This window comes from Puntigrus tetrazona, unplaced genomic scaffold (assembly GCF_018831695.1).
Source record: "Puntigrus tetrazona isolate hp1 unplaced genomic scaffold, ASM1883169v1 S000000769, whole genome shotgun sequence".
Lineage (NCBI taxonomy): Eukaryota > Metazoa > Chordata > Actinopteri > Cypriniformes > Cyprinidae > Puntigrus > Puntigrus tetrazona.
The window spans coordinates 410,001-423,389 of record NW_025048378.1 but is presented as its reverse complement, the minus strand read 5'-3'; the positions used below and the strand labels follow the sequence as shown (position 1 = coordinate 423,389).

General features: G+C 41.0%; 3 protein-coding genes across 6 annotated transcripts in view; 2 read left to right on the top strand and 1 right to left on the bottom strand.

Moving 5' to 3' along the window:
* atp10b (ATPase phospholipid transporting 10B) overlaps positions 1-2,632 on the top strand; it is a 38,681-nt gene extending 36,049 nt beyond the window's left edge. For all 4 annotated transcript variants that reach the window (XM_043233211.1, XM_043233210.1, XM_043233209.1 and 1 more), the window contains 2 exons: positions 382-569; positions 1,284-2,632. In XM_043233211.1, the coding sequence (XP_043089146.1) occupies positions 382-569; positions 1,284-1,470 (375 nt within the window). In that variant the 3' untranslated portion in view covers positions 1,471-2,632. The remainder of the gene's footprint in view (positions 1-381; positions 570-1,283) is intronic.
* A 13-nt stretch (positions 2,633-2,645) lies between these two features.
* On the bottom strand, positions 2,646-11,601 carry fbxl3l (F-box and leucine-rich repeat protein 3, like). Its single transcript, XM_043233213.1, has 5 exons — positions 10,324-11,601; positions 9,213-9,549; positions 7,994-8,116; positions 6,246-6,417; positions 2,646-5,261 (listed from the first exon to the last, which is right to left on the bottom strand). The coding sequence occupies exons 1-5, from the start codon at positions 10,461-10,463 to the stop codon at positions 4,618-4,620; spliced, it is 1,416 nt and encodes a 471-aa protein (XP_043089148.1). The 5' UTR covers positions 10,464-11,601; the 3' UTR covers positions 2,646-4,617.
* Positions 11,602-12,012: 411 nt separating this feature from the next.
* atp7a (ATPase copper transporting alpha) overlaps positions 12,013-13,389 on the top strand; it is a 25,471-nt gene continuing 24,094 nt past the window's right edge. Inside the window, exon 1 of the mRNA XM_043233194.1 lies at positions 12,013-12,616. The gene's annotated coding sequence lies outside the window, so the exon portion shown is untranslated. The remainder of the gene's footprint in view (positions 12,617-13,389) is intronic.

Sequence of the window (13,389 nt, the reverse complement as noted above, 5' to 3'; positions counted from 1 at the left end):
CGCAAGCATGGCAACTAACTCAAATAAGTTTGTTGAAGCAACAAAACAACAAACTTGAAATAAATAGAAAGGAAGACCAAAGCTGAAATATAAAAAGCTAATAAAAATTGCAATTTGCAACAAATTGCAACTAATTCGAAATATTAATACAAAATGAGTATATTAATAATAATATTAATAATGCTAAAATGAACGGTAGTGTATTTTCTTAATAAATCTTCTAGTGTTTAACAATGATCAACCCTAAGCTACTTATTTCTTTTGATGTTTTTATTTTTACTGGGTGTCAAGGCATTTTACGGCACAAAAGTGGGCTATTCCGAGAATTTGCACCGTTTTTGTGTTTCTCTTTCATACGTTTGCCGGATTGGCCTCCTTCAGACGGCGGTGCATTGGGTGATCATGATCGGCAGCGTCCTGGTGTACTTCGTCGTGACTCTGGCCTACAGCGCCATCTGCATCAGCTGCAACCCTCCGTCCGACCCCTACTGGATCATGCAAAAACAAATGGCCGACCCCGTGTTCTACCTCGTCTGCATCCTAACAACGACGGTTGCTTTACTGCCAAGGTAACCCGATGAAGCATGTAGCGTGAGGGCTGGGCGACAATATCAGACTCCACTTCTGGATTGTGGAAAGTCAAACAGTAAAGAACCAGTTCTGTTAAAGCGGCAGCGCGAACCAATCACGCTTTAGTCAATGAACAAAATAAACACGATTGAATATCATCAGGTATGTTCTGAAAGTCTCATATAAACATTTTCTGACTGGTTTAAACAAGTGCAATACAGCTTTAAATAGTTAATAGTAAAAATTTCATTGCAATTTTATTTAAAAAAGACTAATTACTTTCGCCCCCAAAAACTAATGTTAACTAATGCCACTATCTTAGGTTTGTCAGAAAGAAATTTCGAGTTTAAAACACACAACCAAACTTAATAAGCTCCCACCCTCAGATTAATTTTTACATAAAAGATGCGACGATTTACACCGAATTTCGACATTTCGTTCTCTAAAAACGTATCTGAAAGCATAAAAGCAGGCGCTTTCATTACATTCAATGGACATAAAATCAATTTATATATATATATATATATATATATATATATATATTTGCTATGCAATTGCACAAACGCATGTGCATTTTACTGTAAAACCAGCTGACAGGGTTATTTTTTTGCATATTTTTTTTGACTTGAATTATATCTGATCGCTTATGTATACGACTCGGGTTTGAAAAGCAGTACGTGTTTCCTCTCTCTCTCTCTCTCTCGATTGACCAGGTACACCTTCCACGTCCTGCGGGGCACGCTGAAGCCCTCCCTCCACCTCGACGCGCGGCGGCTCGAGCGGCTCGGCCCGTCCTATCGGGAGCAGCGGATCAGAGAGTGGCGTGGTCTCCGAGACACGTGCGTCCCTCCTTCTGTCAGATCCCGGGAACACGGCTCCTCTCCCTGCCCCAGAGCGTGAAGCGCACGGCCCCGTCCTCACGCGCAGAGACAACAATGCGATGCACAAAAACCCCCAGCCGACCGAAAGCCACGCATTCGCCGGCATGCACGCGCGCGGGGCTCGATTTAGGCCGGGCCGGGGGAATAATCTCTCTTGAACTGGCTTCCCCGCCGCATCCCAGGTTTGCACAGCCCGCGCTCCATCAATACATGCGTGTAATTTCTCGCCGATGTGAATGTAATCTGCTCGGCGGATGCAGCTGAGCCTTTTCCCTTCTGTCAGACCACTTCCTGTTGTCACGCGGACCCCATTTGTATGCGCTTTGAGCCGCTCATGTAATAATCGAGGTTTGCAGATGTTACGTAATATCTCGCCCCCGACAGAAATGCGAGCGAGTTAAGGAGGCCGGATCTCCTTCTATTTATTAATTCCTATGAATGCGTCGGCGCGTAACGCTTGCGCCGTTATTTGAATATTTAATTGCCCTTCTGACGTCCGGCTGACGTTCTTCACTCACGATGCGGTCAGCGATGACCTCACGCTCAGACGGATCATAGCAGCTCGCATCCGCATCCTTCCAGCATGTGTGTAACACACACCGCAGCGTGGAAAAAAGGCTCTATTTGCACAACCCAAGGCGCTTTTATGTAACCGTGTCACGGGCTTCTTCTGGGACGCCTCTGCTATCTAGTGGTGCTCTGACGAACTGCAAACACAGCCGTCCATTTAGGGAGGAGAGGAGACACAAGATGGTTGAAGTCTGAACGTCAGAGCAACATATGCTTTGGCGCTTTGTTGCATCAATGCATTTACCATGTTTTTAATACGTTAGATGCATTGCGAGTGTTAAATATATGTTAAATGCATCCCTGTGCGATGCAAGTGAGAGTTTATTATTATTTAATATGCGAATGCGATACAGCCCCCTAATATTTAATAAAACACCTGTATGCGATTTGTAAATGTAATGCGTGTAATTTTCAAGGCAAAGAAAACTCCTTTTAAAGCTTGGTTTTCTACGCCTTTTATCAACGGTGAGATTTAACCCGGAAAGCGGCAACTCTTATCTTTTTTTGTTCCTGCGTAATATGGTTGATGTCTACAATATGAAGAAACGTTTGACTTAGAAATAAAATGGCCTTTGAACGATGATATTCGCGTAATAAAATGTAATTAATTATGCAATGGGTGAGTGTGGTTTAAAAGGATTTTTTTTTATTGGCTGTTTTTTTTATTTTATACGGCAAAACCAGTGCAAATAAATTCAAGAGAAATACAGACGAACGCTTAAAATAACAGACTTTGCACTTAATAAATAAAAAATAAAACGCAATTATCACAGTTTGTTGACCTTCCTTTGAAACGAAAATATTTTACATACTACTAAACAGAATATGTTTAAAGGAAAAGCTGAGCTTGTTTCGTTAAATACAGCAGAAGACACATTCATTAGTGGTTTAGTGTTTATAAGACCCACAGGATCCCATGATAAATTATTATTATAGTATGAGCATGCCGTATAAATGCATATTGTACTTCTTATTAGAAATCTACCAACAAACAACAGCACATTTACGGGGCCACAATATTTTGTACACAACTGTCATGGAAACATTTGCTAAAAATCTCATGCAAAACAACAGAAGCTATGCGGAAATTATTTTCCTGCCAGAGAAGGACTAGGTTTTAATGTAGTGAAACATAAACGAACCATGTTTGTATGATCTGTCCCTCTTCGAGAATTACATTTTGGTATACATCTGTCTTTTTTTTTTTTTTTTTAAGTTAAAGACTTTTATTTTGACGGGTTGACGGAACGGCTTTCCCTCTTGGTTTCAGTGTGCGTTTGACGCTAGTTTTTTTCTCAGACGAATCTCTGTAAAGTTGCCGACTTGGCTCTCAGGGCGGCTGTTAGTTAAAGGTCATCTGCTCAAGTGTTTATCTCCTCAAACGTGGAGATGAAGAGGCTGCGTCGCGTGAGTTTGAGTCCGAGACCAAACAGAGAAAAGCATGAGTAAGGTCATCGCTCTATAGCCTTTCCTTGCAGCGACGTGCGTGAGATCATTTTTTTATGATATGATATTATCAGCTCTACGGTCAACAGAAGTCAAGCTACGAAACGAGCTCTTTAGCAAGTCCCAGAGGGCCGTTCTGTGCCAACGAGCATCCCGTAATGACCCGCGCGTTCACGTGCGCTGCTTTGTTGTAAAGGCTTTGCATTCGGCCCCTTCTCTGAGATCCAATCACCAATTATGTTTCTACGGCAGCTCCTCCACACTAATGATCCAGATGTTCTGTTTCCCATGCTAATTTTTAATTACCCCGTTCTGTCTAATGGCTGCCGGGCCTGCCAAACGCAAGGGTTGCCATGTTTTCAAAGCAAAACCTTCTCAAAGTTTAGTACTTACTGTTGGAGAAAGCGCGTATTGTTCAACTCGTGTCTTGATAACCATTCTTGGCGTCTTTGAATTTCAGTTTGTGCGACACCTAGCCGCCATTTATGGATGCCGTGGCAAACACAAAGCCCAAATCCCACCTGTCGCAAAAAGAGGAATACCGGAAACCTGGCAACACTGTTCTAGAGTGGATTTGTTTTGATGTATTGGCTGCAATTCTACCAGAGATTGAGACGGTCTTGGATCAAGTGTGCCTTAATAACCGAACCGAATTACTTCCTTGACGTCGCTGAATTTTAGTTTTGAGCTGTGCAACGCTCACTTGATGTTTAAGGATAGCATAGAAATGAAAGAGGAATCCCGTCTGTTGCAAAAAGTCAACAGATTCTCTTTTTTTTTTGGCGTAAACTAAAAATAGTTCAATCCAAAAGTACTGTTCAGTGTTAAACACGCTAAAGATTAGTCGATAGGCTACAAGTTCATCCATTTTTTTCAGCGCAGTGAAGCTCGGCATCCGTTAAAAAAGAAACGGCCTCTAGTTTCCTTGTCCAGTCCGCTTTTTTGGCTAAAGGTCGAAGGCTTACCTTCTAGTGGCTTTGCAGACTGCAGTCTAAAAGGTTGCCAGGTCCTCAAAGCAAAACCCACCTAACTGCTACTCAAAACTAGCCCAATTGCTTTAAAGTTTCAGAGAGGCTCCTGGTTAAGCAACCCATTGATAAAGCAGCGGAAAAACCGCAGACTTGGCAACGCTGCCTAAGACGCATTTGTTTCACCAAGTGGGCATCATGTCAGGAAACCAAATCCTGCCCAAATGTTTGGAGACCTCGCTGTGGATCTGCTCGATGTTGTAGGCGCCGTCGGGGATGAGCACCTCCTCCATGATGGAGAGCTGGCTCAGGCGGCCGCCGCACATCTTCACGAACTCCATGAAGCCGCTGCAGGTGACCTCGCACTCGCCCAGGCCGATGGCCGTCAGGCTCTTGCAGCGCTCGGCGATGCGGATCAGCTCCTCGTCCAGCGGCTCCAGGCCGTTGGCGCACACCACCAGCTCCACCAGACGCGGGCAGTTCAGCCCGATGCGGCCCAGCATGTCTTTACTGACGGCCCGGCCGAAGTACAGGTGCGTGACGGGCGTCTCCTCGCGGAAGAAGGCCTCGAACTCCTCCTCGTAGAGGAAGAAGTACATGACGATGTTGACCTGCGGCGAGTGGCGGATGAGGGCGTCCCAGCTGCTCTTCTTGATGGTGTGGAACTGCGTTTGGCCCGGGTTCTCGCTCACCACATCGATGCGCAGGTGCTCCAGGTGCACGTGTTTCTCGGAGGACAGGGCCAGCAGAAGCTCGTCGCTCAGCAGGTGGTAGTTCAGAGCCAGTTCGCGCAGGCCGTGACACTGATCGGCCACACAGAGGATGCCTGGAGGAGTTCATAAACAGCAGTGGGTGATTACAGTACTCTACGGCAAGGAAAACAACCTGCAACGTTTGAAATCTGAAAGTGCACCGTGTATAAAAAGAACGAGTCGACTCTGAATCACTGAAACGAGTCGCAAGGCGCTTCATTTTGACGTCAAAGTAAAAGATTAGCATGTTTCCTGCCCACGTTGGTCTGAATGAAGATGCAAATTCATTCTTCATCCCTAGGTGTCGCTTTCGTAGTATTGCTTTAAATGAAATCTGACAATCACTGGGGGGTTTATAGTTTTTATACGAATCGCTTGAGAGTCGTTGAACAAATAAGGTAAAGATAAATGCGTATTATATATTTTTTCACCTTGCATGCACTTCATCCTGTTGTTAGAGACTCCCGAAACCAATATCTGAACATTTCATGACCCATAAAAAGCGGTACTTTAACTTAGAACGAGCTATTTATATCTACACACATCTACATCACGTCTCAAATAATACTTGCAATTGATTAATTAATTCAATATAACTCCTTAAAGCTGCGATCCGTAACTTTTTTTTGCGTTCACGATTTACGAAATTTATATAATAAGCGATTACGCCATGAATCCGCTTTCCAAAATGCGTTTTTGGCTTTTTCCACACACCTACAATACTTAATATTTTTTCGTACTATAAATATATTTATTTTGCATTACCGCCTTTCCTAATAAAACGTTATATCACACAAGTAAACGAGTAAAAACGTCAAAATTGGGAGATAAAAAGACGCGATTGCCTTTATTTATTTATATTCAGTGGCGCAAACTTAAAATAAATAGGTTTTAATAAAATCATTTGGGCAATTACAAAAGTGTATAAAGCGTGAAGAGTGCATTGGTTTATATTCAACTGCATATATGTGAATTAGATTAACAACAGGAGCGTATATTAAAAAGTAAACGGGTCCGTCTGGATCTCTTGAAAGCGTCTCAGATGGAGATGCACTGACCTGCAGGAGACACATGAGGACAGCTACTCATCTTCAGCAGCTTGAGCGTGTCACTGTTGTTGGCCACCAGTACCTTCAGGGAAGGGTCATCAACCGGTGTGTCATCAATTTTTATAGAGGACAGGGACTTGGAATTCACAAACACCACCGTCAGAGCCGAGACGAAGTGCGACTGAGAACAGAGCAGACGAGACGAGCAGAGTCAGAGTAACCTTCACATCCGGCGTCCTTTCCTTATTTCAGTTTGCATCGCGCTGCGTTTTCATGCATCGGCGTTACGTTTAATAAAACGAAATCTCGTTTACATTGCTTTTGCAAAATTGCTTTGAAGAAAATCGAGAATTCGGCCATCATTGACTCTATGAATTTATTTGTTGAGATCAACTCTATTTGTCACCAGGCTGTTTTGGGTCACCGTTGACTTCAACAGCATTTTTTTTTCCTACTATGGAAGTCGACGGTGACCAAAACAGCCTGGTGACAAACCTTCTTCAAAGTATTTTCCTTTGTGCTCGGCAGAAATTCATACAGCTTTGGAAGTGTTCGAGGGTGAGGGACATTTTTTTGAAACTTAGACGTATGCGTCACCAGAAAGCAGATTTCTTTAGACGCGTGCTTTGTTAGGATCTGACCATGTTTAGCTGAGATGCAGCGATTGGAAATCGCATTTAAAAGTTGCCACATTCAAAGTCGTCCAAACGAAGCCCTTAGCAATGCATGTTACTAATCAAAAATAACGTTTTGGTCATTTTACAGTAAATGCACAAAATATGGAGCATGATCTTTACTTAACATCCTAATGATTTAGGCATAAAAGACCCAACATTTTGACCCATACAGTGATCATGCTGGCTATTTCTACAAATATACCTGTGCTATTTAAGACTGCTTTTGTGCTCCAGAATTGCATTTTATAAAAGACTGTGTGCTTAAAGGTGCTTGAGGTTTTTTAATACTTCACTAAAGAATAAAAATACCATAATATGGTTCCAGGTACTAAGCAAGCATGCTATGTTTACATTCTTATTTCTCCGAAAATGTGTGTTTTTGTTTTGGTCTGTGTGACTCCGCCCACTCTCAGTTTAACCAATGGGATTTCAACCCCCTGGGTTGCCAGTTGTTAGAAAACAATGCATATTACAGCCATGGAAGCCAGCAAACGAACTGTGGCTTCATCCCTTAAGTCTGATTGGTGGAGGTTCCAGTAGAGGATCGTGGGTAATGTAGTTTTTTCACTAAAAGATAAGCTAATAAACAATTATTTAAAATAACTGTGAACAAATGGCTTCAACGAACTTCCTCAAAGCAGGTCAGTATTTGAAGCTTTATAAGCCGTTGTTAAAAATAATGTTCCCTATGAAGAAAATGAATGGTTTTTTTTTTAATCACCGGAAGCAGCCGTTCCGCTCTATTTTTGCACTGTTGATTATGTCCTCATCTGAATGTTTTGAGGAGGCACCTCAGAGAAAATGGCCCTGACCCGAGCAGAGCACAATAGACGGCTGAAGGATAATCGAGCCTCCAGGTGAGGGCACTGACTCATCCAGATCTTCCTGTGACGACAGTAAGTAGAAAGAAGGACGCAAACAGCAGAGCCAGCTGGGAGTCGCACTGTTGTGTGATTAATCCGTAGTTAAATAAAGAAGTCAGGCGTTCTTTGGTTTCCCAGTCAGGTTTAAAACAGACGCCTGGTGTCAGGTCGAGCTGGCGAGTGTTGTACGTTAAGGGTGAATACGTTTGTGCTGTACCTGGGACACGTCCATGAAGCTCGGCCGCGCTGTGGAAATCAGACCCAGCGTTTTAATGGTGCAGTTCACCAGCTGTGAGAGGATGTTACAAGCCGCTTCTGCTGATTCTGTGCAGCTGTCCACCTGAAATCACCATAACAGTAAATGTGTGCGTGCATACATTATATATATATATTAGTGCTGTCAAATGATAATATTCGTGCTCCAAAATATAAGATTTCCGTTTACTTAATATGTGTGTACTGATCATGCATATATGAATACAAATGCATCCACGTATACGCGTTTTAAAAATATATATAATTTCAATAAATTTACAGATATATTATAAAATACAAATATATGTGCATGTAAATATTTTTAAATATATATACTGTTTTATATATACATAATAAAATACACATATGTATTATTTCATATGAAAACAACACACATTTTACATTTAAATAAATGTAATTATATATATGTGTGTTTGTGTGTGTGTGTGTATATATATATATATATATAAAAATAATTTTATATATAATTATAGATAATTATAGATAATTATTTATATATTTTTTTATTTTATATACTATTTTATATATTATTTATTTATATATATATATGTATTATTACATATATAAACAACACATATTTTACAATTAAATAAATGTAATATATATATATATATATATATATATATATATATATATATATATCAATCAATTTTTTATTTATATAGCACTTTTAACAACACAGGTTGCATCAAAGCATATATATATATATATATATATATATATATATACTATATATATATATATATATTTTATACATAATTATTTTTTATGTATAATTTTATAATTATAAAATTAATTATTTTTTTATATATATATATATATATATATATATATATATATATATATATATATATATATATATTTTTTTTTTATATTTTTTTTTAAACAGATAGTCATTTACTCCTTCACCAATCAAGTTGTTCCAGATTGGGGTTTTTTTCTTCCGTTGAACACAAAAAATGTTGCCAACCAAACAGTTCCCAGTAGCCACTGTCAATGTTTTCATTGTTTAATTCTTCATAATATTTTCTTTTGTGTTCAGCAGAGACTATTACAATCTCGGAATGAATATAAAGTGAGTAAACGGTGTCAGATAGGGCTATAGTCAATGCACATGGTTTTGCGGACCATTTAGGCACCTTTCTATTAACCCGACGCACCTTGAAGCTGACGTACTGCAGGTGCTGAGCGTGCCGCTTGATGATCTGCTGGATGAGATCCGGGTGCGTGGACCTCAGGTACGACGTGGCCGGCTGGTTCAGCTCAAACTCAAACCTCCTCCAGAGGTCCGGGATGTGGAAGACGTCGTTCCAGCGGCGGCACACAGAAGAGGCTCGGGCCCGGTCCACCAGAGACAGGTACTGGAAGATGTGCAGCACCACGTGGTGAGGAAGACCGCCCCACGTCTCCTCCGAGGCTCTCCGGACGCTCCTCGCTCTCTTGCTCCGGCCCTCAGACGGGGTCAGGCTCTGGCGCTTCGACCCTGGCCTTTTCATCCTGCTCAAAACGGGCCGTGATATACTGTATAATTTATATGTGTTTTAAATATATCTCACACTTGTTAAATATATCATACAAGTGTTTTCTTGGTGCGATCAATGGTTAAAAAAAATGTTTCCGATACCTTGGTTTTATTACAGTTATATTGAAGTAATAATACAGTAAAACTGTAATAAATAACGACTCTCTTTTGGTGCAAAACGTTGTTTTGAAACACCACACATTTACTATTTACTATGATTTATTACCTAGTTATTATTTACTACAGAAACAAAGCATAGCTCAACTCCGATTTATGATTTATTTTGTAGTTACTATAATTTTACTACAAAAAAAACCCCAGCATATGGTTAATGCACGCTTAATTTCTGTACTTATCTTAAGGATTTATCATTTCATGCCACACTGAAGACTGAAGTAATAATGCTGGAAATGCAGGTTTACATCCTATAAATAAATGGCATTTTACGCTGTATGCACACAGAAAACAACTATTTTAAAGTATAACACTATTTAAGTAACGTGGCTGTTTTTACTGTATTTTCTGATAAAAAGAAATGCATCCTGGTGAGCGCGAGAAACGTCTGTGCTTAGCTGTATTCTGTAAATTAAAGATGCACGCTCCCATAGTTGATTATCACCCTAACTAAAAAGCAATATCAAAATGCACTATGCCATACTGGTTACAAACCAGTGCATTTATTCCCGCCCTTAACCCAAACCTTCGCAAACGTATGCACGAGCCGTATCGCTGTAGAGGATCGTACTCACTTGTCCCAAGCGTCTTCGTCGACACGGAAAGGCGTACCATCCCCAGAAACACGCGGCGGAGTTCTCCCGGATCGCATCGGCTTTTTTTCCGCTTTTTTACTCATCGACGCGTGCGTGCGAACCTGTACGTGCACGCGCATTTATACCCATCAGGCGTCGTGCACGTCAACGCATCGCTAGTAACACGCGTATATATCGTCTTCGGTGGGGCTTTGCACGCGAAACTAGGTCAGTGTGTCAAAGAGAGGCGTCACGCCGCGTTAAGCCTCTCAGGAGCTCAGCGTAACGGGGATCTGGCGCGAGCCGTTGACGAGGTAAACAAGACGTCTTCGGCTTTCTGTGTTGACGAATATCTGCTCTCATGCAACCCGTTCCCGAAACGGGACAGCGCGGGGAGCATGTTTGCAATGCGGAAGTAATCGGTCAATCGGAATACGAATAATCGGAATACGAATAATCGGAATATTAATAATCGGAATACGAATAATCGGAATATTGCATTAGGGTTTAGTGATGTTTGTTTGTTCGACCAGCTGCATTAAAGACATGCATTAAAGATGTAATGTTGCGAAACGTTATTACAGTTTAATATGCATGTTTTCTATGTGACTGTATATATATATATGTTCAAATATAACCGATAAAAGCTGTTTTCAGCATCATTCACACTTCAGAAATCATTCTAAGATGCTTAGTTGCTGCTCGAGAGACACTTTTATCAATATTGCAACAGCTGTGCCGCTTCATATTAAGATTAAAAGAACAGCATTTATTTAAAACAGACATTTTTGCTGACTTAAAATCGCACTCACTGCCAATCCCTGTGGGGAAAAGCCCAATAAATTACTAAATTTGTAATGGTTTATAATGGGATGTGTATTGGTAACTGTAATGGGCCGTGCAGGTTTCTACTGGTAATTGATTGCCTTCTGTTGGTGGCTTTTTAAAACCATGCAATTCCAACAGAATATGCCCCAAAACACACTACAGAAAAAGCCATTCAAGCATAACGTGGAATATGGAACAGTTCATGACTTTAAAATAGACATGCGATGGATGTTTTGGTACCAGCATCCTTCAAAATATGGGAAAGAATCTCATTTGGAAGAAGCGGGGGAAATCATTTTCATTTTAGGTGAACTATTCATTAAACGGTCTGCTAATGCTGGTGTAATTCAAGTCTTTTCTCCAGTGCATTTTATGAGAGTGAGTAAAACGGGACATTAACAGGAAGAGTTTACATTAAAAACATTGCGTGCATAAACATTATATAGAGTTCTATATCCACAAGTGTTACTTGTATAAACTATCCACATAATTACTTGTACACAATTGTTAGATTTACTAAATAATAGCAAACCAATGCAAGAATCATTACAGATGTGAAAATGAATTTTTTTAATGCATCTAGTTATCCAACGACCCCAAAAAAACAACAACACACGAGCAAAGACCATTTACACAAATGTCTTAAGAAAGTTTAAAGAAAAAAAACTGAAAAAAAAAAATAAATAAAATTAAAATAAAAACAGCGGACACTTTATTGATCGGTTGTACCATTTGTACAGTTTTGTTCACTGAGCTGTTTCTATATAAAAGTTTTTCGTCAGGTGTCGTTTTTAATTGTATGACGTCATTACGTCGCCGTCTTGCCGCCAGCCAATCGCTGCATCGATACGGGAACGCGCAGTAAACGCCGGACAACTTAATCCGGATCAAATCCGCGAATTCGTTTGAAGAACCGAATCACCCGGTTATCGTTAAGCGAGCTACGAAGAGCGGGTCCCAGCGGTGTGGATCCCGAGCTCGAACCGAGCTCGAGTCGTTCGCGTCCCATCGCAAGCCCGCCAAACGTGGCTGGTACCCGTTGAACGGCGCTCGAAGGCGACGCATCACTGAAGCCCTCGAACATGCCACGACGTCGCTGAAAGCCTGCGCAGCCGGCGGCGGCTGTTGACGTTCTCGAGCGCGCTGGGAGAGAAGCGCGTCGTAGTTCGTGCGATAACGCGACATTCCTCATGGATTTAACGATCTCCAGCGTGACTTCTGTAAGGACGCGCTCTCCCGCCGTGGGCACGCGCCGCGCACGTCTGTGTCTCGCTCGACGCGGGCGGCTTTTACGCGAGTGAGGACCCGAGGGCTGCCCGAGACGAGGGAAAAGTAGATGCTAGCCGGCTAACCGAGGCTGTCACTCCGAAAGTGACGGTAAAAGTTCCCCGAAGAGAGACTTTAACATCCCGCGAGGCTCAAACTCGCCGCTCCCGCGACTCTGGATCATCACCTCGCACAAAAGGTAAAGAAACGGTGCTGTTTTGTGCCTTTAGCGTCCGTTGTTTACGTTAGCTTTAGGGCTCGAACGATCTCCCTGAAATACAGGTCTGTCCTCACGCGCTAAAGCGAATTTTATTCGCTTTTTTAAAGGTGTGAAACGCGTTTAATTACACGTCAAAGTTTTGTTTTATTAACGATTGGCAGCGTTCCGGATGAAACGCGTAGCCTGGCAAGTGTTGATTATCAAACGCTAATCTGTATTAGTGCTAATTATATTAGTTTATGAGCAAAGTCCTAAAGGTGTTAGTTAACATTAATGAGAAATACATTTGTTAACAGTTATTACACATTCATTAACGTTGTTAGTCATTAGTTGTAGTCAAAGTATCAGATAATGTAAGTTAATGACAAATGCATTAGTTTTAGTCTATGCTGAATAACTGGTGATAAACAAGCGAAAATCGTATTAAATATAATAATTGTTTCATAGACCTAATGTCATACATTTTCATTATTCATGCAGACCGATACGATCCCGACTTCTGTTGTCCTCGTGTAGTCTTGTATTAACATAAAAACTGAAAAAACTGTGTAAATATTGGTTTATTCGGCGCACGTCGTCTTAGTCACGTCGTCCTGGAAGGGAGGATTTATTAAATTCAGATGAATTAAAGCCTTTTAATAACATTCAGGAGGTGTTTAGCGCGTTAATTATGATTTAATAGTTAAGGCAGTCAAGTTCATGTTATGACACTGTTGTTACACTTTTGTTAACAGCAAAAGTAAAAAAATAGC